This window comes from Sinocyclocheilus grahami, unplaced genomic scaffold (assembly GCF_001515645.1).
Source record: "Sinocyclocheilus grahami isolate Dianchi unplaced genomic scaffold, SAMN03320097.WGS_v1.1 scaffold576.1, whole genome shotgun sequence".
In the NCBI taxonomy this organism is placed as follows: domain Eukaryota; kingdom Metazoa; phylum Chordata; class Actinopteri; order Cypriniformes; family Cyprinidae; genus Sinocyclocheilus; species Sinocyclocheilus grahami.
The window spans coordinates 80,717-105,700 of NW_015505755.1; the positions used below are offsets into that span (position 1 = coordinate 80,717).

General features: G+C 39.2%; 1 protein-coding gene across 3 annotated transcripts in view; it reads left to right on the plus strand.

Moving 5' to 3' along the window:
• LOC107556701 (regulating synaptic membrane exocytosis protein 1-like) overlaps positions 1 to 24,984 on the plus strand; it is a 114,818-nt gene that overhangs the window by 72,542 nt on the left and 17,292 nt on the right. For all 3 annotated transcript variants that reach the window (XM_016239871.1, XM_016239872.1, XM_016239873.1), the window contains 17 exons: positions 6,066 to 6,106; positions 6,308 to 6,418; positions 7,744 to 7,843; positions 8,052 to 8,175; positions 8,290 to 8,346; positions 8,633 to 8,679; positions 9,340 to 9,458; positions 9,623 to 9,753; positions 11,419 to 11,590; positions 11,964 to 12,117; positions 14,935 to 14,991; positions 18,488 to 18,641; positions 20,042 to 20,155; positions 20,601 to 20,663; positions 21,836 to 21,913; positions 23,684 to 23,803; positions 24,691 to 24,780. In XM_016239871.1, coding sequence (XP_016095357.1) covers positions 6,066 to 6,106; positions 6,308 to 6,418; positions 7,744 to 7,843; positions 8,052 to 8,175; positions 8,290 to 8,346; positions 8,633 to 8,679; positions 9,340 to 9,458; positions 9,623 to 9,753; positions 11,419 to 11,590; positions 11,964 to 12,117; positions 14,935 to 14,991; positions 18,488 to 18,641; positions 20,042 to 20,155; positions 20,601 to 20,663; positions 21,836 to 21,913; positions 23,684 to 23,803; positions 24,691 to 24,780 — 1,732 coding nt within the window. The remainder of the gene's footprint in view (positions 1 to 6,065; positions 6,107 to 6,307; positions 6,419 to 7,743; positions 7,844 to 8,051; positions 8,176 to 8,289; positions 8,347 to 8,632; positions 8,680 to 9,339; positions 9,459 to 9,622; positions 9,754 to 11,418; positions 11,591 to 11,963; positions 12,118 to 14,934; positions 14,992 to 18,487; positions 18,642 to 20,041; positions 20,156 to 20,600; positions 20,664 to 21,835; positions 21,914 to 23,683; positions 23,804 to 24,690; positions 24,781 to 24,984) is intronic.

Genomic DNA, 24,984 nt, shown 5'->3' on the forward strand with positions numbered 1-24,984 from the left:
GCCCCCAGCGTGACCACGCTCTGAATCACATGTGTAATTAGTCCAATGGAAGGGCGAGATGTCATAGACGGGTGACGCAGCGACCAGGAAGCTATAAAAGCATGTGAGGTGGAACCGGCGTCAGCTTTCTGTCATTCAGCGAAGCGCTCTGTGTTGTGTCAGTCAGATCTCTGTTGTTAGTCTTATTTGGTGTTGTCTGTCAAAAGAAAGAAACAATGTCCAAGGCCACAGAGAAAACTAAAAATAAGGACGAAAGTGAGCAGCGTTTCAGGCTGTGTGTTCCTCCCTGCCCTCGCTACATCACGAGTGGGGATACACACAGTCTGTGCGTTGTTTGCTTGAGGGTGAAACATGCGGCGTTGGCTCTCGAGGGGGCTGACTGCCCACATTGTGAGCAAATGTCACTGCGCTCGCTTCGCTCCCGGAAGGCTCTCTTCGAGGAGGGAGCCTTCGCCAGTGTTCCTCACGGTGCTGGTCCCACTTCAGCCGAGGCTGAGTGGCGGCTGCATTCGTGGGGTTCGCAATTGGATTTGACGGAGGGAAAGGAGACGGACGAGCCCCTATCTCCTTCCTCACCCGCCAGATCCATTGCCCGCTCTCTGGGATCGGAAGCCCACACTGCGGTTTCTTCCCCCCGGGGAACGGGCTCAACGCTCCACCTATCTTTCTCCGAGGAGGTTGATGTGGAGAGCGTCGATGAGGATTCGCCCCCTCACTCAGCACAGTATGAGGAGTTGGTGGAGGTGGTTACTCGTGCCGTAGCTAAGTTAAATATCGATTGGCCTGCCGAAAAACAAGCTGAACCACAGAAAAGTAAGATAGATGAACACTTTCTGCGGAGTAAGCTACCACCTCCGCGCTGGAGCCTACCGCTCTTTGCCGATCTCCACACCGAGGTGTCGAAATCGGGGGCTAGACCATATTCATCTCGTCTATTTACCCCCGCTTCCTCTCATTATGCAAACGTGGCGGGGGTTAGGGACCACGGTTGTAAGGCGATGGTCTGGAGGGACCGGGTCAGGGTCTTCCTTCCTCACCAGGAGGCCCGTAAACAGGCAGCGGCGTTCCAGCGGTTCTTCCCTCGCCGTTCTCTAGCTCTGGGGGCTGCTGGGTGGGAGCGGCCTTCACCGTTTACCCCCTCCTCCTCATACCGTGAGCAGCAAAAGCAGAGCGTCGCTTCTCGTGCTCCCCCGCAACGGGATCGAGGTCAGCGGTGCTCTAGGTCGAGGGCTTCGCAGTCGAAGCCCGATCTGAGGGTCGTGCTTCAAAGGAAGTCCTCGGCCAAAAGGCCCTGACATGAGAAGCTCAGGGCCTCTGAGGGCGGCCACTACTGGGGAAGAGAGGGGTGCACCGCAGTATACGGTGTCCATCTCTCCTCAGTGACCTCGGGAGATCTTTCTGCCAACCCTGCCATCAACGGTGCTTCAAGGCGCAGCAGTCTCCAGCGAGCGCTCCCCTCAGTATCTTCCACCCAGGAATGTAGCGGAGCTGAGGGCCTCACTACCCCTTCAGGGGTCTCCAGAGCAGCTAGTTCGGCCGTCTCCTGCCGGTCCTCCGCTTCAGGGCACAGAATTAGCAGCCACAAGTACACCGGAGGCCAGTCTCGAGAGACTGGTTCCCTTAGTAGACTATTTAGCAGCGTGGAAACTACTGCCAAATGTGTCTCGTTGGGTCCTGCACACTGTAGAGAAAGGCTATCGCATTCAGTTCGGCACACCTCCGCCACTGTTCAACGGGGTCTTTCCCACACTCGTGGGCCCCGGGCAGGCTCTGGTATTAGAACAGGAAGTCAACACTCTCTTGAGGAAGGAGGCCATCAAGGTAGTCCCTCCTCACGACAGGGAGTCCGGGTTCTACAGCCGGTACTTCATTGGGGGGCTGCGTCCCATTTTAGATCTACGTCAGTTGAATCGCTCAGTCATGAGACTGAAGTTCAGAATGCTCACCATCAAGCAAGTTGTGTCTCAGATCAGATCCGAGGACTGGTTTGTTACAATAGATCTAAAAGACACGTAATTTCATGTCTCCATCCTTCCCACTCACAGGAATTTCCTGAGGTTTGCTTTCAGGGGCGAAGCTTACCAATATCGAGTTCTTACTTTTGGCCTAGCACTCTCACCCTGTACTTTTACGAAGTGTGTGGATGCGGCTCTGGCTCCACTGCAACTCCAGGGCATCCGCATACTAAATTATATAGACGGTTGGTTGATTTTGGCTCAATTGGAGCAGATGGTGGTTCGACATCGAGATGTTGTTCTTGCTCACATGAAAGAATTGGGGTTAAGACTAAACGCCAAGAAAAGTGTGCTTTCTCCATTACAGAGGACCACTTATCTGGGTATGGTGTGGGATTCGACCACGATGCAGGCACGATTGTCCCCTGCTCAGAATGAGTCGATCCTCACTGCAGTCAAGAGAGTCAGAGAAGGCCAGTCACTCACTGTCAAGCAGTTTCAGAAACTATTGGGTTTGATGGCAGCTGTGTCCAACGTGATACCTTTTGGCCTGCTGTACATGAGACCCCTACAGTGGTGGCTCAAGACTAAGGGTTTTTCCCTGAGGGGAAACCCGCTTCGCATGATCAAGGTCACGCGGCGATGCCTACGTGCCTTGGACATGTGGAGGAAACCTTGGTTCTTGTCTCAGGGCCCGGTGCTGGGAGCTCCTTGTCGCCACGTAACGCTAGCGACAGATGCGTCCCTCACCGGCTGGGGTGCGGTCATGAGTGGCCACCCTGCCCGAAGTCTGTGGAGCGATCGCCATCTCACTTGGCACATCAACTGCCTGGAGATGCTGGCCGTATTTCGAGCTTTGAAGCACTGAGATCACCATGTGCTGGTGCGCACCGACAACACAGCGGTGGTCTCTTATATCAACCACCAGGGAGGTCTGCGTTCGTGCCCCTTGTACAAGCTGGCGCACCAGATCCTTGTGTGGTCCCAGGGCAAAATCCTTTCATTGAGAGCAGTACATATTCCTGGGTATTTGAATATGGGAGCAGACATCCCATCGAGGCAGGGGCCGAGGCCTGGGGAATGGAGGCTTCACCCCGAGGTGGTGAAGCAGATATGGAGAGTTTTTGGCCAGGCTAAGGTGGACTTGTTTGCGACTCAGATGACATCACGCTGTCCCCTCTGGTTCTCTCTGACTCATCCAGCTCCACTGGGGCTGGATGCTATGGTACAGACTTGGCCGAGGCTTCGTCTGTACGCTTTTCCCCTGATCGCTCTGCTCCCGGAAGTTCTGGAGAGAGTGTGCCGGGAGTGTTCACTTCTTGGTGCGGAGATCGCCAGCTTGACCCAGTTAACTGCCCGGTTGGTACAGTGCTGGAGTTCCTGCAGGCCCGTCTCTCTGCAGGGTTGCTGCAGGGTCTCTGCTCCCGTCTCTCGCGTTCCCACGTCGGACCTGGCTGTGGTGCTAGAAGCTCTTTGTAAGTCTCTATTCGAGCCTATCGAAGAAATTTCTGATCACTATCTGACAATTTAGACTGTCCTTCTTCTGGCTATTGCTTTTCTAAAAAGAGTTGGGGACCTTCAGGCCCTCTCAGTGGCCCCTTCTTACTTAGACTTTGCGCCCGGCAAGGCCAAAGTGTTTCTCTACCCTCGAGCGGGGTATGTCCCTAAGGTTCCCTCTGTTACACCACAGCCTATCGTACTACAGGCCTTTTGTACTCCTCCCCTCAGGGAGCCAGACCAGCAGAAGCTTAATTGCATGTGTCCAGTGCAAGCACTGGACACATACATCCACAGAGCTGCCCTGTGGAGAAGGGCGGACCAACTGCTTGTATGCTATGGTCCCCCTAGTAGGGGTCTCCCTGCTATGAAGCAGACCCTCAGTCGGTGAATAGTTGATGCCATTACTATTGCCTATGAGTCCTCTGATCTCCCCTCGCCAATGGGGGTCAAGGCTCACTCGACCGGAGGTATGGCGGCCTCCAAGGCCTTCTTAGCAAGTTTGTCTATGCAGGACATATGCAACGCAGCAGCATGGTCCACGCCCCTCACATTCGTCAGATTCTATGGCCTAGATATGCGAGCCACTCCTGGCTCTTCTGTTCTCTCATCTTAGCTGTGCTCTTCCACAATAGACAGGGATTTGTAAGTCTGGTGGCGTGGGCATTCCCGTTCCCGTAGCGTTTCGTCGCAGCTTGAGTTCCTGAAGGGGAACGTCTCCAGGTTACGTATGTAACCATGGTTCCCCGAAGGGAACGAGACGCTGTGTCTCAGGGCCATACTTCCGGCATCCCTGTTAGCACTTGCTTCATTCCAAGAAGCTGACGCCAGTTCCACCTCACATGCTTTTATAGCTTCCTGGTTGCTACGTCACCCGCCTATGACGTCTCGCCCTTCCATTGGACTGATTACACATGTGATTCAGAGCGTGGTCACGCTGGGGGTATACCCGTAGCGTTTCTACGCAGCGTACTGTTCCCTTCGGGGAACCATGGTTACATACGTAACCTGGAGACGTTTTCTTCTCAAGTGTAAATCAAGCTAGTATGAGACTATCATCATACACAGTTTATAAAGTGAGAGAATTTCCTCTTCCTGTATGGTAAATGTCAAATTCTGAGCCTCATAAAACAACCACGTGTATTGAATAGACCTGTCAAAATTATGCAGGTGGTTAAATGTTTAACACATTTATTTATTTATTTATTTTAAAGCTCTTAAGGCATTTATTCAATATAACATGGGCCAAAATGACTGACAGGTAAAGTGAGATTAATAAAATCGTCCTTTATACATAGTCTCTGATATGCATTGCACGCATACATTTGCAAGTGTTATTCACCTAAAATCGCTGAAACCAATTGCCAAACACTTTTTTTCCTGAAAAAGTAACTGAATGCACTAACATGTTAATTAAAGGGAAGTTAAAAAAAGTTATGAGATTAATTCTGATTAAATGTGTTAATTGTTTGACATCCATGTAGTATTGCTGCATATTATTGTCTTGTGTGTAGTCTGAAGAAGGAGTCAAAGGGTGTATTCACACCAGGAAAGTCCGCTAGTTCACTTGCTTTGGTCCGGACCAAATACAATGTTGATTTTGTAAACAAAACCACACGTGAGCTAAGGTCATCCATTCATTGGGCAGAAATTCTCAAGCAGGGAAAAGCAGGAAGTTCAAAAACAGACTAATCATGGAGATCTTTCGTAGCGCAATTTTTATTATTTTACTGGTTTGGTGTTATCAGCTACTAATGCAATATGAGGAAACTTTTGAGCATCATATGAGACAATGTCATCTATACAATATTGTAATTAGGATTTTGCAAAGAAAAAGATGTGCTGCAAGACGGTTCCGGCGGAGAGAGCATGCTCTTATGTGTGCCTACTATGGCATGCTGACAGTGGCACTGCGCAGAAGACGGATTAGGTATAAAGTTTAGGTATTAGGTATAACACAACACTTTCCCATAATGCACCTTCGACTATGGGAGGCTGTTAACATTACAAAGAGTTCGTTTGGAACCGGACGGAGATCACCTCTTCAGCTGGGTCGCGTAACAGTTGTTTGGGCCGCACCAGAGTGCGATTGCTGTATTCACACCTGCCCAAAACATCCGCACCAAGAGGTGAAATGAACTTGAGTTTGATTTAATTGAACCAAACAAGACAGGTGTGAATACACCCTAAAATCAAACACATCTGGATCTGGGCTTCAAGCTAGCAATGACACACACTGTATATCTTATACGATTTTATACAAAAAAATTACTTATTTTAATTCATTTAAATAGTTTCTTAAGTTGAAGTTAAAGTACTACAATAACTACAACCAAATAAACTTAAAAAAAAAAAAACTACACAGACATGTTAAGAAAATGAGTAAAACTTTAAATACATTTTAAATAAAAACTGAAAATGTAAAAATAAAGCCTAATTCAAAATATAAACAAAAACTATATTACTATATCAGTGATACTAAACTAAACACTTTCAAAAAGTTGTTTCTGTTTTGAAACTACACAGTTTTCCTCTATTATGACTGTCATCATGCTTCTACATCTCTATTTTGGATTAATTACGTGTTCATAATTGTCAATTTCTATTCTGCAGGTGACTGGGATTGTCATTCTCTGGACCCCACTGTGTGGCATGTAAGCATTTTAAATTTATTTGAATCATATATTGCAGTCATGTATCAGTGGCAATGGGTGCAATAGCAGAAACAGCAGTTGTTTGATTACAACGTTTCTGTAGCTGAACTCACTGATTTGTATATTCACATGTACATGTCATGTCAGTATGAGTGTTCAGCATTAATGGGACAAAAAAAAGCATTGTTCGGTTCCTCACAGCATCCAGTGAGCTGGCAGCCATCCAAAGAGGGAGATCATTTGATTGGCCGCATCACTCTAAGTAAGCGCTCCACCATGCCACGAGAAGCTGGTTCCCTACTGGGTCTGAAGGTGAGCTTGTCAATGACAGTTTACACTAGCAAATCACATTTTTCTCCTTATCTTGCACTTGCACTACACTAAAGGTGTGGTCACATTTACGGTTGCTTATTAAAATTTCTCCACCAAAATAAAGAGGGACCAGATGCGACAAAATACAGTTAATAATATTGGAATAATGATGACAAAATAAACATCCAAAGCTATTCTGCCAGCTAGCAAACAAACTAGCCCTAAATAACGGCTTTCCATACAGCTTTTTAATGGATCATTTTATTAAATTGAAGTGTAGTATTATACAAAACTGGCTGAGTAGATATCGCCAGAATGAGCGCATCGTCTATTGTGGATTTTCGGTTTTGCTTTATTGTTAAGTTATGGATCGCCACACACACACAGAGGTCACTGGTGAACAAAGAGGCTTGCTTTTGGTCTGTGACAAATATGAACCCACAGTCAGGTGAAATTCTTCATTGCACAGATTACTGTTAAAATGACTGGATTTAGCCTTTTTGCTGAGCAGTACTAAATATGACTGCACCTTAAAAGATCCACTAGCTGCTAATTTGAGCTTTGCCTTTTTCTTGTCATTATTGGTTTGTTACGATATATAAAAGTAAATACAGTTATTATAGTAAACTAAAACAAAAAACATTAAAAAAAAACTTGCAATACATTCAAATTATGCATTTTATCAGTGTGTGTGTGTGTTCTCTTAGAATTTAACCTTTAACCTTAGTGTTGCTTGTGCCATGCTCTACAAAATGTTTGTGTAAAGATGCTGAAGAGCAGTACTTAGTTTGTTATTGCAGATTGTGAGTAAACATGGTTATGTTATCGTGCTCATTCATATACTGCAGGCCATAGGAGAACTGGTCCCCTGACTGAGCCTGGTTTCTCCCAAAGTTTTTTTCTCCATTTCTGTCGCCTTCTGACTTGTTTAGTTGGGTTTTAAAAAACACTTAAAATTCAGTAATACCATTGACTTGACAGCACTGATGCTATCAGATGAGAGCAAAACTTAAACTGACTCGAGCTGAATAATGGCACTGCTGTTAGAGTTGCTTATCGCTGAATTGAAATTGTTTTATAATGAATGAGCTTTTCACAGTTATTGAATTGATCTGAATCGACACTGAACTGACTGGAGCTGAGTAATGATACTATTGTCTTGTTAGAGCTGCTTTCTAGCAGAATTTTGGATTTGTCTCATTTTTTAAGTTTGCATCATTGATTCTGTTACGTTCCTTTTTAATACTGTAAAGCTGCTTTCTGTTGTATAAAGTGCTATAAAATAAAGGTGACTTGACTTGATTTGACTCATCTGTCCTGTCCAGGTGGTTGGTGGGAAAATGACAGAGTCAGGGAGATTGGGGGCCTTTATCACCAAAGTAAAGAAAGGAAGTTTGGCTGACATTGTAGGCCATTTACGAGCAGGTAATAATTATTTAATTTTGACGAACTAATTTTGTAAGAAAATTGCATTATTTAAAATGTTTCTTTTTCTTTATGGATGTCTTCTGCTAGATCTCCATTGATATTTTTGGTTGCATATCTACGTGTAATTTTTCACAGCTCATTATTCAGTCAGTCTGTCTATGTAGGACACCACCAAGTGCTAAATGGTTTCTTTTTTTGATTTCAGGCGATGAGGTGTTGCAGTGGAATGGAAAGGCGTTGCCTGGAGCAACTAAAAAGGAAGTGTACAATATTATTCTGGAGTCCCAATTAGCACCTCAAGTGGAAATAGTTGTTTCTAGACCAATTGGGTAAGCTAAACAAACCACAAAAAATGAGCAGCTAGTTTGGCAATGAAAAATAGAGAACAAACCTTTGGATATATAAGTGACTCCATTGATTTTCCTTCCTGCTGCATGTTAAAGATGTATTCAACGAATTCTGTCCAAAAACTTCTTGAAAAAGGTCTATAGAGCATATCAGTAAGTAAAGTAGTATCTGAGAGTGTTCTTCTTCCCAGTGTCCCCATTGTCACCCTACATGCTCCAGACCCTCCTCTCACCATTTAAATGGTTCAGCCAGTGCATTAGAACGGTCCTTCAGTTCCCTTTTCTTTCCTGTGTCTGGACAGTTTTGCCATGAAATCTCAAGCGAGAATGTGCAGTCAAGTTAGTGTGTATGTGTGTGGAAAAACTGAGAGAGAGAGAAGCTAATGATCTGTCAACTGACATTCTTTTCTCCTGTGTTTCAATTCTCTGTTTTCTACAGAGATACACCAAGACTTCCAGGGACATCACATCCTCCTTTAGAATCAAGTAGGTTTTGTGTCTTCAGTTTAAAAAGATAGTTCAGTGATAGTTCAGATAGTTAGTTCAGTGACAGTTCTGTCATCATTTACTCACACTTGTGTCATTTCAAACCTGTATGACTTTCTTTCTTACGTGGAGCACAAAAGGAGATATTTAGAGGAATGTCCAAGCTGCTTTTTTTTTTTCCATGTGGTTAAAATGGATCGAAGCGAGTCACAATTGGCTTTCATTGGTTGACACAAGGGCAATGTTAATAACATAAACAAAAATACTTGTGAAAATAATGAAGGTTTGTTGGCCAACACACTGACAATGACTAATAAAGCAGTAAGAATTTACACAAGTTTTATTCAAAAAGTGTACTCATTGTAATATTCAGGTTTTCTTAACTGGTTTTCTTTCACTGTTTTTGGTAAAAAAAAACAAATATTCATTTATGTTTAAATGAATACTGTTTGATAAAAAAAAAATTTGTTTCATTTTTGCACTCCCCAACTAAATAGTATTTTCATAGAGTAAAAGTGTAATTTTAGTAAGAGGAAAACTGACTATGATTAATGAATATAAATATGACAAACACTATGATTAAAAAATTCACTTCACCAATAAGTGTACAATACATCTGCATAGCTCCACACTTATCATGTCAACTTTTTGAACTTACAGCTGGTTCGAGTTCTATAGATGAATCCCAAAAGATGGACCGTCCATCCATTTCTGTAATGTCACCAACTAGTCCAGGGATGTTGAGAGACCTTCCTCTGGTACTGCCAGGCCAGTTGTCGGTAAGCATGGAGAGGGAAAAACACTTTGGAGAGAACATATTTAGACCTGTTTTCTCACCTGAAAAGGAAGTGGTGTGGTGACAAGGTTGACATATTTTATCATGTAAATAATGTATTGCCAACACCTTGATCACTTTGAGAAATTGTTATTTCTTTTTACCAAGGTGAAATTATGGTATGATAAAGTGGGCCATCAGCTTATTGTCAATGTCCTACAAGCACGAGAACTGCCCCCTCGACCAGACGGACGACCCAGAAATCCCTATGTCAAAATGTATTTTCTTCCTGATAGAAGGTAAAAAAATTTTAAATGTATTATAATTTACAGTCTAACTTTATGAATTTTCAAGCATTTTCAAGTGGTAATAGTTTGCATTTAAAACCATTCAAAAGTTTAGGGTCAGTAATGTTTTGAATTTTATTCAGCAATGATGCTTTAAAGGGGTCATCGGATGCTACATGCACTTTTACAAGTTGTTTGAACTGAAATGTGTGTTGGCAGTGTGTGTACACAACCACCCTATAATGATAAAAATCCACCCAGTGTTTTTTTTTTTAATCTACTAAAATCTTTACCCCTTTCTCAAATCGAGCCGATCTCAGATGCCTGTCTGTGTGACGTCACAAAAACAGGCCCCTCCCACGATAGTTTGATTGACAGTAGCGTTTCAGCACAGACTGGACTGGCATCTTACTTTAGACCCGCCCTGAGTGAGCTGTCATCAGTCCGCCATTGTTTCACCGCCGGAGCAGATGTAGACAAGAATGACTCCTAAGTGATTGAGGTGTTCTATTGTTGGATGTAATTATGAACATAGCAGTCGTCATTTACTCCCGACATCTGAGTCGCTGAAGACGATGTGGATTACGTTTGTTTTTGAAAGGAATGCGCCCCGATCTACATAAACGCATCTATGTTCGTGCAAATCATTCGTGATCCAGCTTCGCCTACAGAAGTGAGTATAAGGTATTTTAATGAATCTTTGCAAATCATCTTTCCTAATAATGTGCTAATTAGCAAGTTTCACGATGAATGCGGCTAAAGTAAACAGTCCCTCAGAGAGCGGCTCGGAAGAGAGGGACGGGGTCAGCAGAGCTCATTAACATTTAAAGGAAAATGCTACAAAATGGCTTACTCTGAAAAGAGGTGTTTTTACACTACCATTGAGAAATTTTAACCAAACTATGTTACAGACTTTTCATTAAGACCCTAAAGAATCATATCAACTTGTGGAAAATGGGCATCCGATAACCCCTTTAAATTGACAGTAAAGTGACAGTATAAAGACATGAATAATGTTACAAATATTTCTGTGTCAAATAAATACTGTTGAACTTTCTATTCATCAAATAATCTGTAAAAAAAATGTATCCACAAAGCTGTTGAGCATTGATAAGAAGAAGAAATGTTTCTTGAGCATCAAATCAGCATTCATGAAGGATCGTGTGACACTGAAGACTCAATTAATGACTGCTGAAAAATCACTGCAGGAATAAATTACATTTTACAATATATTCACATAGAAAACAGTTATTTTTAATAGTAATAGTATTTCACAACATTACTATTTTTTACTGTATTTTTGATTTAAAAAAATACTGTCTTAGATAGCAGAAGAGACTTTTAAAAGCATTACCGAGTGTAAACTTTTGAATGGTAGTGTATGGCCTCAGAGATTAGTGTTTTTTTTTATATATATTTGGAATGTTTTTGCATGTTTTTTCTTTCTTTGATAAAATATTTGTCCATGCACTAGGTCTCTAATATAAGATCTGACTTGCATTTTCCATTTTGGGTATTGCTGAGTTTCTAAAATACATTCCTTGTCAATAATTGAATAATAAGCAGATGGAAATGGAATCTGCAGACTTTTTGTTGCATTTTGTGCTGATTTTTGGAAGTATTTTGCTAAATTTTGCAGACTATACATGCTCTTATAATCACATTACATTCTTCTAGTGACAAGAGCAAAAGAAGGACGAAAACAGTGAAGAAGAGTGCAGAGCCAAAGTGGAACCAGACGTTCCTGTATTCTCACGTCCACTGCAGAGACTTCAGAGAGCACATGCTGGAGATCACTGTTTGGGACCAGCCCAGAGTCCAAGAGGAAGAGAGTGAATTTCTGGGAGAGGTGTGTGTGCTTAAATTAGTATGTCTTGACAGTAAGATATCTGTGTATCTGTATTTAGGTTCAAAACAACACATAATATGTACTTGTGTTCTTGACTCCACTGGTATGCATAAGAATAGTCAGTTTTTCAAAGCACCTTCTGAAGTTTATTTTTTATAAATCCCAGTTGGTAGGAACTTAGTAGTATGCTCTTTGAAGTTAATTTTGTTTGTATGCTAATTTATACATGCCCCTGGTGTGCAGTTGCTCTGAAGCAGACAAGTGTTGTTTCTCAGGTGTAATGTGTATCTGGTAGTTCTTTCGGTCCTTATGGCCTCCAAATACTTATTCTTTCATGGTTAAAATCGCCCTTTTGTGGCTTTTTTTTGACCAGATTCTGATCGCGCTGGAAACAGCTGTATTGGATGACCAGCCACACTGGTACAAATTGCAAACCCATGATGTGTCGTCCCTACCATTGCCTCAGCCATCCCCCTGCCTCCCTCGCAGACATGTTCATGGAGACAGTCCTAGTAAAAAACTGCAAAGTAAGTATAAGTTGGTGTATGTGGGCTAGTAGTGTGTGTGTGTCATTGTAAAAAGTGAGGTTTTCAAGTAAGTAAATGACTTTACTGAATCTACAATGTCTTAAAATTTGGTGTTAGATGACTTAAAATCATTATTGTCACAATTACCTGATAAAGTAAGTTTTAGATGATTTCCTAAATTGCAAGGTAAAATGAAGCAAATTGTTTCCTTTGTTTACAATTGTTTAAATTGGTCAGTATTATGTGCTTCAATTCATGTTTTCTATGAGAACTGTAAATGCCATTAAGAGCAAAGTGCCTGTTGTTCTAAACTTTTAACAGCGTCAAAAAAAAACTCATCTCATAAACAGTGATACAAAAACACTCATGAAACAGACATAATGTAGTGTTAAATATTACCGTTTTTTTCAATTCATACTTTTTGACTAATTTAGTTTATGAGAATCAAATAATTTTATATATTAATTGAAATGTATCAAAAGTAGGGCTGAACGATTTTGGAAAATAATCTAATTGCGATTTTTTTTAACCAGTATTGCGATTGTGATTTAATATGCAATTATTTTTTAAAGCTCTTTATGTTCTGTATTATTCAATAAAGACAAGCTATAAATCGTTGTATAGTATGACCAACACAATATTAGATAGATTAAACATAAATGTTCTTTTCTGTAGGCCAGGCCTATATGTTACGATGAAATTAGGTGATGCATGAATTGATATGAATGATGTAACAACGTTCGTAGGTCGGGAAGAAGGAGGCGGGAACCGGCGAACGTTCAAACAAAACTTTAATAACAAAATAAACAAAATAGCATGGCAGCCCCTCGCGGACGACTGTCGCGCACAAACAAAACCAAAACACAAAATAAAATCCAGGCCTGGTCCTCTCTCGTCCAACACTGTCGTCACTCCTCCTTTTATCCTTCCGGAGCTCCTCCATGGGACTTGAGACCGGTGAGTGGCGCAGGTGTCGTGCATTAGCATTTACTCCACCGGCCTCGCTCCGTTCCCACGGCTCTCGGCCCCGCCCCTCTCGTCACAAATGCCATTTTTATTTAACAACTACAATCACAGTATATTGACTGATTTGTTGAACTTCCAACCTTGTAAGCATGTAATAATTATGACAACATAAAGTACTGAAAAATAAGCCTGGTGTAAACATTAATATGAAAGTCAGCAACAAACCACACAAACTAAAGTAGATTGCAGAAATATAAAAACAAATCTGTTGCTTTACCACACTACTTTAGGTAATTCAAAGTCACTGTAATAAACATAAATTAAAATGTGGACTGCACTAAACACTGTCTGTTAACTTTAGACCAGTGGTTCTCAAACTTTTTTGGTCGCGCCCCCCTTTAAACCTAAACCTAAATGTTGTGCGCTAAGGCATAGGACACACACAGGCTTTCCTCCTCACCAACGACATTAAACACCGTGTCTACACCGGACGCGAGCGGCAAAATACAGTAGAACCACTAATCTATAACAGAGAACATTACTAAAAGTCATTATATAGATCAGTGAGTAGAACCCATTATAATCAGTGACACTGTCTACACTGGATGCGGCGTGGCGCGACACGACAAAACCCGACATTAAACTGATGCCTTGTTCTATTTATGACGTATTGACACAGTTAAAATGATTTGCAACGGTCACTTTGTCGTGTCCAGTGTAGAGCTGTTGCGGCGCGACAACTGTAGCGTCCGGTATAGACATGGTGGGTGGTGAGTGAAGCCGAGAGCAAGATATGCCTCGTCATATTTTCTGCATTTAGCTTTTGAATGACCAGCACCTGCCTGGGTCTGTGCGACTTAATCTATGGCTTTTCTCTTCCCTTTCACAAACCGATCCATCTCCCATTCTAAGTTACGTCCTTTGGCTGTTTACTGTTTTATTTCTTTTCTTTTTGTGCTGATGGCCCGCGCTCGACTTGAAGCAGCACTGCTTAGACCGATGGGTGTGTGACATCAAAGTACTGCAAGAGCTATAACAGAGCGGACGTCTCCTTATGCTTTTTCTCGCCGTACTTTGATGTCATACACCGTTCGATCTTTAAGTCGAACACACCTCTTTACTCTCGCATGTCACGTGACCGAGTGTAATCGCAGCCTCTGTGATTGCGATATTATCGCAAATGCAATTAATCGTTCAGACCTAATCAAAATGTACCCTACATTTTTTTTTTTTTTTGAGATCCTGAAATAACATTATAAACACTAATGTGGTGCATTGATTTTCCATGTTGTACTTTTATTGCATTATACAGAATAAGCGTTTGGGTGACTAAATTAAGCACTTCAGTTTACTGGTGTTCATTGGTCAGCTCATGATTGAATGGATTGTTTGAAACAATCATATTATTTCTAGAATTTTCTTCATCATCATTTTCTTCAATAAAAAAGATGTAATTATCATCATTAAGCATATTTTACGCCTAGTCCTTATTGTTTTCAATGTCAAAAGAGACTTTGTTAATGAACATTTCCATCACTAATGTCTTTGACAAGATTAATACTGTTAATTTAAAGTAGAGGAACAAAGACATTCTGAAGTCACAGGGTAAGAAGTTAGTAAACATGAGAACAAAATCAACAACTACAGTACAAATAAAGCAAGCAAATGATCAAACAATGCAACCATATTAATTATTCATACCCTAGTGTGTGCTGAGAAGAGAAAAAATAAGGTGAAACTGAATTGCTTTGAATGCAGGTCATAATGCAATTACAATATATGTTGTACTTTATTTTCAGCAGTTGAATTGTATGCCATGTGTGTGTGTGTGTGTGTGTGTGTGTGTCTCAGGATCTCATCGCATCATTGAAACAGATTATGATGATGGTATAACGGTAGTGTCCTCAGGTGGGTGGGGGCAATGATTCTACTGTTTGAAGAGTAGAAACCCAACACAGGGTGAGAGAGAAAGCTAATGTCACCTATTATTCCTGTAGATGTGTACTGAAGTGTTACACTTTTTTTAAACTGTTCCTCCAAGTCTTTTAGTTGTATACGAGCCCATTAGTTCAAATACAAATTAATTTTCTTCTTAATTGGCACAAAGATGAAAGCATAAGATCAAACTGCTGTGTATGATTAGAATAGAATAACAGATTAAAAAAGAAGGTTGTGTTAATTTGTGAAAAACAGAATACAATCTTTCTCCCCCTGTGGTGGGCTGTAAAGTGTTAAACTGAACCACAGAAACACACAAATTCTCTGCATGGACACTGGAGGAATCACTCCACAATCACGCTCTATAAAAAAACCCCCACACTTTTGTCACCTTCATAAGACCTGTTTAATTTTGTTGTCAAGCTGCAGTAGCTAGAGGTTATAAAGCGGAACTTAAAGCGACCGTGTATTACAGTGTATTACAGCATGTAACAGGATTAATATGGGTCTTATGACAATGGATGTTACCTCTGTTGCATGTCTGTAGAAAAGATTGCTGTAGAATTTAGAGTGTAAATGACGAATACGCTGTGGCTGATATTTTGAATCTTAAGTTGTTGTTTTATATATATATATATATATATATATATATATATATATATATATATATATATATATATATATATAAAATATATTCCATGATTGAATTTAAGAGTACTGCAAGTTGCCAGACCTGCAGTAAACATGTTATATTGTTCTTAAACTCTACATTTATCTTGGATATCCAAGATAAAATCGTTGTCTGGACCAGGGGTTTTTAAACCTGTCTTGGAGGGCCCCCAGCCCTGCACGTTTTGTATGTCTCCCTTACCAGACACACCTAATTCAGGTCTTGCAGTCCTTACTAATGAGCTGATGAGTTGAATTAGGTGTGTTAGATGAAGGAGACATACAAAATGTGCAGGGCTGGGAGTCCTCCAGGGCAGGTTTGAAAACCCCTGGTCTGACATTTTGTTATAGAGTGTTAGGATTGAGTTACACCAAGATTATTTTTTCATAGTTAATGTCAATATTGAGAACTTGATAATGTGACATCTTTTGACATTTACATTATTTTCCACATAAAAGAACTGACTTCAATTTTGGGATTCATTTAGGATTCAGTTGAACTTTGGTGGGTTGTGGACATTATTTGAGTGCTTTCCATTTATCTTCTGTTTATTAATTTAGGAAAACTTGCACTTGTTCAGTCTTAGTGCTTTGTTTTGTAAAAATGTTCAGTTGATGCATGAGTCATGAATTCTCAGAAACCCCGTAGCGCTTAATGCTTAATTTAGGCACATTTAAAATTCCTTTCAACATTGATTGGGGGACATTTCACTTCCTTCCCAAATCTACTTTTTAATGTAACTGCAAGTTGGAAATGTAAAAGTCAGATTTCCTTTACAAAAAGCTTAAATTCCTGACTATTGCAAGTCAGTGTGCTTCTCCAGTTCTAAATTGTACTAAAATACATTCACTTCATAGATAATTTCATTGAAGTGAATTGTAGTGGAATGTGTATGTGTTTCAGTGAAAAGGGTACATTATGCTGTTTAGGTCTATTTAATGCTTTGTTTCCCGCTGTGATTTAATGGAGGTTAAGGTTAGGCTAATTGAAGCTCTCATCTCTGTGTTTGTAACCAGCAAATCCTGGATCAGTTGTAGCATCATCTGTAGTTGTTCACAGTTGTATTCTAGGAAATTAATCTATAAAGTTGATACGGATCGCTTTTTGTGGTGTTATTTGCTTGACATGAGTAATGTTGTGAATCAAGCATTGGTGTATCTCTAATTTGTTTTTGCTGGTTAATTAGTTTCTAATCACTATGTCAAGAAATACCACAAATGAACAGAGAGAGAGAGAATTTTCTGAGAGAATGTCATGTATCACAGAGGTACATTAATAGTACATAAAACTTAAAGGGGTCCTATTATGCTTTTTCACTTTTTCAACTTTAGTTAGTCTGTAATGTTGCTGTTTGAGCATAAAAAAGATCTGCAAAGTTACAAAGCTCAAAGTCCATTTCAAAAGGAGATATTTTATTTAACAGAAATCACTTTTCAAAAACTACAACGAACGACTCGTTTGGACCACAACACATATTTTCCGGGATTTGTGATATCACAAATATCGAAGAATGGGACAAGACCTGGTTGAGCTGCACTAGAGAAGGCAACGAGTGTTATCACTATGTCGGAGACACGCTAGTTTTCCCAAGGCAGACGGACTTAGAGTGGTTACAATCATCCGGGTTTAAATCGCACTCAAATCGATTTGATTTTGACGCAGTATTTACACTGAAGCTCGCAGGCGGCTATGGTAAGGGGCATGACATTTCCCGACCAGGTGCCGAGTGCTGCCAATCACAACACACACTGGCCCAGCTAACCAATCACGGCACATTTCGTATTTCAGAAGGCGGGGCTTCATTTGATACAGGAACTATTCAAACTATATATAACTAGGAGCCGTTCATGCCAGTCTGAGGAGAGAGGTGTTGTAATAATGTACAATATGTGAAAAATAATGATGGTAAGGGGCATGACATTTCCCGACCAGGTGCCGAGTGCTGCCAATCACAACACACACTGGCCCAGCTAACCAATCACGGCACATTTCGTATTTCAGAAGGCGGGGCTTCATTTGATACAGGAACTATTCAAACTATATATAACTAGGAGCCGTTCATGCCAGTCTGAGGAGAGAGGTGTTGTAATAATGTACAATATGTGAAAAATAATGTGTTTTTCGAACAACCTAGTATGAGAGCCTGTTCTAGTACACCCCAAAACAAAATCAAGACTTTGTAAAAGAGCATAATAGGACCCCTTTAATACTTTTGCACAAAGGTTTTGCTAATGAACTCAAAGTTTAATGAAGGAAACGCAAAACTTTTGCGAGGGAATGCAAAGTTTAGGGTTAATAGTGAATAGTGTTCCCTTATCTCAAATATAACACATTTTTCCTCCCATATCATATTTTTACCATCACCATGTCCACTTAGAGGCTCTATACGTTTCTATAGTCACACCAGACTTGCCATCTTTTTAGAGACTTTCTTGTCTTTCCCAAAACTCATGCATCATGTACGCTTAGGTTTGTTCTGCCAAGCGAATAAAATAAAAGTAAAATGTGATTATGCAAATAAATACATTTAAGGGGATGAAAACGGAGGAACCTTTGTAACAGTACAATCATATAATGCAGATTTAATTTGTATTTGTTTATTTATTTATCTGCTTGTTTCTTTCTAGCATGTGTAGAGCAGTAGCAGTTGTGCTGACACTTCAGCACAATCCACTGGCATGAATTGATGTAGTAGTTTTAGAAATGTGAATGTGGGTGTGTTATTGTCACTCTCTGATATCCTTGTATGTTTTTGACTGGAACAAATCCGTGACACAGAATGTACTTGTATTAAAGCAGCAGAGAGGAACTCCAGAGACAGGGAGAGGTCAAGCACACTGACCGTACCTGAGAGACAGGCCGCCATGCAGCATCGCTCGCGGTCAGTATCGCCGCACAGAGAAGACCAATGTAGAGCCCGCTCACGACCTGCACACGTCCCTGTGCAGAGGTGAGCCACATCAACTGGATGCCAGTGCATATATTTAACAACCTAACTGACCAACAAAGCTGGGTAGTAACTGATTGCATGTAAACTGGATTATGTAATCAGATTCCAAACATTAAGTACTTGTAATTAGATTAAATTAAATACTCATAATCAGACTACAGTTACTTTTTTATTGATTACATGATTACATATTATTCACACAATAGCAATAAATTATTCATAATTTATTGATTCTCTCTAATTCCCCCTTTTCATCTTTTAAATGTTTCTTTCTAAAATAGCTTACCACTTCATTCAGAAACTCTTCCAGTTTTGTGGATATTCACACAAAGACCAGTCACTGGTCTGGAGGCCTCACAGACGCCACACAGCATTTGACCACTGGATTTACAAAAATCATTTTCATTTTAATAAGTGTTTTCTCAACATTTCAACATCGCAACAACTACTGATGAACACATTAATATTTATTTGAGTGATCACTCAGTAGGTTATTTAACCATGTATTACTATGTCTTTAGAAGGCTTTTTTTCTTTCAAACACATTAAAATGCAAAAATTCACGTGATTTCTTATTTACATGTAATGCAGGGATTCCAAACTTTCTTTTTTTGTCAGCCGAATCTCTTTCACCTAATATATTTATTTGAATTATGTCTTTTTTTAGTAAGTGTTTTATTATTATTTTAAATTGATTTATTATTATTTTACATTTTTTTTAATGATGTAATTAATAGCTTTTCATTAAACTCGTGAACACCCTGCATTTCCTTCACGAGCCCCAGTTTAGGAAACCTTGACATAATGTAATGTTTAGTGCACTTCATTATGTTAAAAACAAGAAATGTATTATATTTTCTTTTTCTTTGCATTTTTATTTTTTTAAAAGATTATCCTATTTAAATCAATAGGATAAACTAGTTAGGTCAAAAGTAATCTAAAAGTAATCAAAAAGTAGTCTGATTATATTACCTAAAATGTGTAATGTACTAGATTACTTTACTAACTACATTTTTTTGTCATGTAATTTGGAATCAGTAAAGGATTACACTTTTCAAGTAATCTACCCAGCTCTGCTGACCAGTCATAACAAAGATTTGACATTGAACAATGCCTTTATTATTTAATTAGTATTATTGTATGTTATAATAATATGGAAACAGATGTTGACGTAAAATTATAATGAAAACATTTTAACTGTGTTCATGTTAATTCTCTTTCATACAAATGCAGCTTTGAGCTCATTCATGCATACATTTCAATGCAAAGGTCATAATTGCTTTCATAAGTGATATATTGTGTAAATGTAACGCTTGTGATATAGTTGTGTGAAGTGTCTTGCCCTCTAGACGATGATTCATGTTTAATTTAAGACTCATCACCCTTCATCCTCTTATCAGGAGTCTGGATGAGATCCACAAAAACCGCCATCATTCCTGCTCTCCATCTTGCTACCATGACTCCCACCAGGAACATCGCTCTGGAGATTCTGACTATGAATATTCAGAGGACAGGTATTGCTATTTTAGTGCTCCAAATGCATATATAAAAATGCGTGTGTTTGTGGAAAGCACTGCAGCACTTTACATAATCGTGTGCTTTAGCTATATTGAAACTGTTTTTATTCACACCTGGATCTTTTTACTATTCATGATAAATAGCATCAGGAACTTTGATGTTTTAGAAACAGAATTTGATGTGATTTTCATATTGTGTCAACAAAATGTTTTATGCTGTTGCTCTACTAAATACTAATACTACTAATATGACTAACAGTCATAGTTTTTAGTTCATTCCCATTAATAATAGTACAAATATTGCTAAATACATGTCTATCATTTTCTATACATATTCCGTTTTTTTTCTTTCTTTCTTTCTTTTTCCTCACCTTCCTTTTACTTTTCTTTTATGTTTGGTTGTCAAACTGTCAATGTGTCACCATCACCATGGCAACATTAGCGAGGTCCTGGAGATGAACAGATCAATCCGAGGTGGGAGTGCTGAGTGCCTGCATACAAACAGGTAAAAAAAAAGAGCTGTGAATGAGCTGCCACTTTGAGTTACCTGTATCCCAGAATGCCTTGTTTTCTATGTTTCTTGACAATTTTAGAGCATACAAAACTTATGGCGATAAATATAATAGGAGAATTTAGACCAAGACTTTTTTAATTTGTGCCTGATTCAAGCATCTTTGAGTTCATTTTCCTTTTAAAGGGGTCATATGATGTGATTTCAATTTGTCCTTTCTCTTTGGAGTGATACAAGCTCTGGTGCATAAATAAGATCTGTAAAGTTGCAAACACTAAAGTCTCAAAACCAAAGAGATATTCTTTATAAAAGTTAAGAGTTAACCACGCCTACCTAAAACGGCTCGTTCTAACACGCCCCCACATACCTACGTCACGATCTGGGAAGATTTGCATAACGCCTCCCAAATGTTCACGCAAAGAAAGAAGGTGTAACTTTTATTCTCACTGTAGTTTTGTTGACGCTGCAGCCATGTCCTGAAGACTTTGTGTGCTTCGTTGTGAAAGCGAAACTACTTTGTTTGGTCTTCCAAAAGAAGACGATATCTTTACGCGGCGCGGCGCGATGCAAAGCAACGCAATGCGTAAAAAGACAGTATTTATATTTATATATAAAGTCATTATAATCAGTAATTATGTCCCCACTTGATGCAACAAATGCCTCGTTTGTAATGGGTTTTAATGTTTATGTCTTGTCGCTCCGGCCGGACACGGCATCAACAGTATGTGAGGGGCGTAACATTTCAGTCTCACGCTTGAGGTATTCGGCCAATCACAATGCATTGGATAGCTGGCCAATCACAGCACACCTCGCTTTTTCAGACCGATGAGCTTTGTAAAAATCGATGCGTTTCAAAAAGGCGGGGCATAGAGGAGAAACAATAATGTACAGTATGTGGAAAATAATGTGTTTTTTTAACTTTAAACCGCATAAACACATTTCATTACACCAAATACACAAAATAATGTTCTTTTTAGCAGCATCATATGACCCCTTTAAGAATTTACATGAAATCTCTATTTACAGTCATTTTTTCATCTATTGCCTATGCCTGCCATGTTAAACGATTGAAAATATTTTTTGTGTTTGCTTATGATTTTCTTTTCTTTCTTTTCTTTTTTTTGTTGCTCTTTTTGATGCCTGCTTGTTTGTGCAAATGTAATTAGGAAATTAGCTAGGCACTGTAACACACTTCCCCCAAAGATGCCTTTGTTAGTGAATGGTATACATAAAGAAATTTACAGGTAAGCTAGTTGAAATTACCTATGAGTATCATTGTTGTGCTTGAGCAGATTCCCATACTGTTAGTGAAAACTTTCAGACCCTTGCTGTACATTTAAATGTTCCTCTGCTTAGTATGATTTGTGTGCTGTTTCAGTCATTACAGACCTTGTTTCCCCTCCCTTTCTTTGTGTTGTATCTCTGTACTGTAGTTTACAATGTTTTCCCTTAAAAACAGTTGTGTTTGTAATAATATAATATGCATATTATAATTGTCCACCAACCACCAGTCTGCAAAATTGCTGTTGCTTTGTTAATAAATGCATACTAATATTTTTAACCAAAACTCAGTATAATCAAATATCAATATATATTTAAGTAAAACACCGCAGTTCAAGTGAGCAGAAGATGCAATATATCACAATTTGGAATAACTATACACTAAAGATAAAGAATCAAACTGTTACGTTATCATGGCCCAAATATCAATAAAATATTATATCACCAGGTCCCTGCTGATTCCAATAGTGTACAGTTTTTAGATGATAAGATACTTAATTATCAAGTTTGCATTGAGCGTATGCTTTAATCTGGTTTAAGATAAGCTTGGCATGAAAATTCAGTGACCACAAATGAGCTAAATTAGAGGAATTACTCTTATTAGCATTCATTAACATATATCAAACATCAAGTAATTAGTGAGGGTTTTGATGTCCTTGGTCTATAAACAACATATATTGTTTCTCTAGACACAACTGAAGCATTTTTAGTAATATGCATTTATCTACATTTTGAAATAACAGAGTAATTTAAAATAACACATGCACTTGTTTTACACATTTCAAGTATTAACACATTAAACAATTTTTTTCCCTTACGCTTTCTCTCATCTCATCATCAGCAATATTAAAATTGCCAACAAGTATTCATTCTAAAATCATTAATTCACCCGATTCATTCAAACCGGCTGATTCATTCATGAAGGAAGGAAGTAACCACTGTCTTTATGAAAGGGTCATTGAATCATTGATTCACCCGATTTGTTCAAAAATGCTGAATCATTCATGAACGAAACACTGTGTGTTGCTGGAAGATTCAACTGTTCTGCTTTGTTTGGAACTAAAACTGTCAAAAACAGTCAAAATTGACATAGCTGTCTCTAAAAATTTTCACTTAATATAATTGACTCATTGTTTATTGAACTATTAAATAAGTAAATATATGACATTTGCAATCGTGTTGATATTCAGGGAAAATAGCACTCTTACGCGTGATATTGCTTAACTTTATTATGTTAGTATAAACACAGAAAACAATAGCTTACACATTCTGTCCTGTATTTAAGAGGATTGGAGCTGCAATTCTTCAGTATGATATAGAGATATATACAGATTAATTAAATTTTATAGCTGCCATTTATGTCAGTAATATCACAGATATTATATCACAGATTCATTTTAGCATTTAATTCAGTCAAGCAGAGTCTTGAGACATACATAGCTGCAGACACACTTGTACACAACAGCATGACACCTTATGCTGTCTCTTATTTTCCTATAAAGAACCCGAGAGTGTCCCTTATTGTCCTCTTCTGAAGTTGGCAACCCCAATCACAGAGATGGCTTCTGGATCTAGATATTAAACTGAGAGCATTAGTAATTTCCCTTCTTGTGACGTTCACATATGAAAAGCCCCTCTCTATTTTTGCTTCATTTTTTTTGGTCGATTTTTACTTTCTTTTTATGTCTGTTATGCATGCTTTTGTTTATTTCTTTGTTTCTTCCCATGCTAAGCTCTACCCTCCCTGCATGCTTAAAGAACAAACCGTCCCGGCGAACAGAGAGGGATGGTGTTATCCCTCTTAGTGCCATTCCACAGCGTGTTCTCAGGTTCACAGATGAGGTCAGCTCTGGGTAAGGCGCCCGAAATCCAAACCAGATAACAATCAATAGCAAGTGAGAAGGAGCAGTGAGCAATTAAAATCTTGTGTGTTGTCCTGGAAAAGCCACAAGTATATATGCCTGAGAAATCAAAGCAGCAAACAACTATTACAATTATAATATGCCTTATCTGTATAATACTGATGGCACCCCCTCCCCTATTACTATGTTAATAGTCTGAGAATTAAAAAAACCCGAAAAGTAATATAAAGTACACTGCAAAAAGTGGTTACTTTAAACATATATTTCTACATGATATTCTACATGACCCATATAAAGTAGTTTTGTTGGTATAAGTTAATGTATTTAGGTTGATTCAGCAATATTATATAATATTTTTTACTTTAACCAGTTTATTTTGATGTAGCCATTTTTAGGTTACCATTATTTTCCCAGTGTAATATTTATGTTAGTAGAGGAAGAAAACAGAACATATGCAAACGGTCCCATCTGTCTTTTTAAAATGAAACAATAAACCCTTTACACTCATTTTATGATTTTAAGTGTTTTAAGTGCAAGTACCTTCAAAACACACTGCAAAACGATTGATCTGTTCAGTGGCTAAAGGACACACTGACCCTATTTTTACTGTACCATGTTGGTTAATAATGTATATATTCATTATGATTAATACTGTATTTTCTTCCTTTCTTCCTTCCTTCCTTCCTTCCTTTCCTTCCTTCCTTCCTTCCTTCCTTCCTTCCTTCCTTCCTTCCTTCCTTCCTTCCTTCCAGTGATCTTCAGCCTTCATTAGACAGAATAAGAAGTGCCAGTACAACTTGTTTGAGACCAGAGTCAAACTTTGATTAATAATGTATATATTCATCTGTTAATACTGTTCTTTCTTTCCTTCCTTCCAGTGATCTTCAGCCTTCATTAGACAGAATAAGAAGTGCCAGCACGACTTGTTTGAGACCAGAGTCAAACTTCCACTCACCAGAAAGAGAAAGGTATGTGAAAACAAAAGGAAATCAGTACCTACAAGTACACTATTCTTACTGCACAGCCAAACTCAGCCAGGACGTAGTGTATATGCAACGTTTCAAAAGTGTGGTGTGAAACAGTTAAGACTGATGAAAGTTCAGATTTGCATTTTAAAATATATTACAATTGAAAACTTTTTTTATTGTAATAAATATTTATGTAATAGTAAT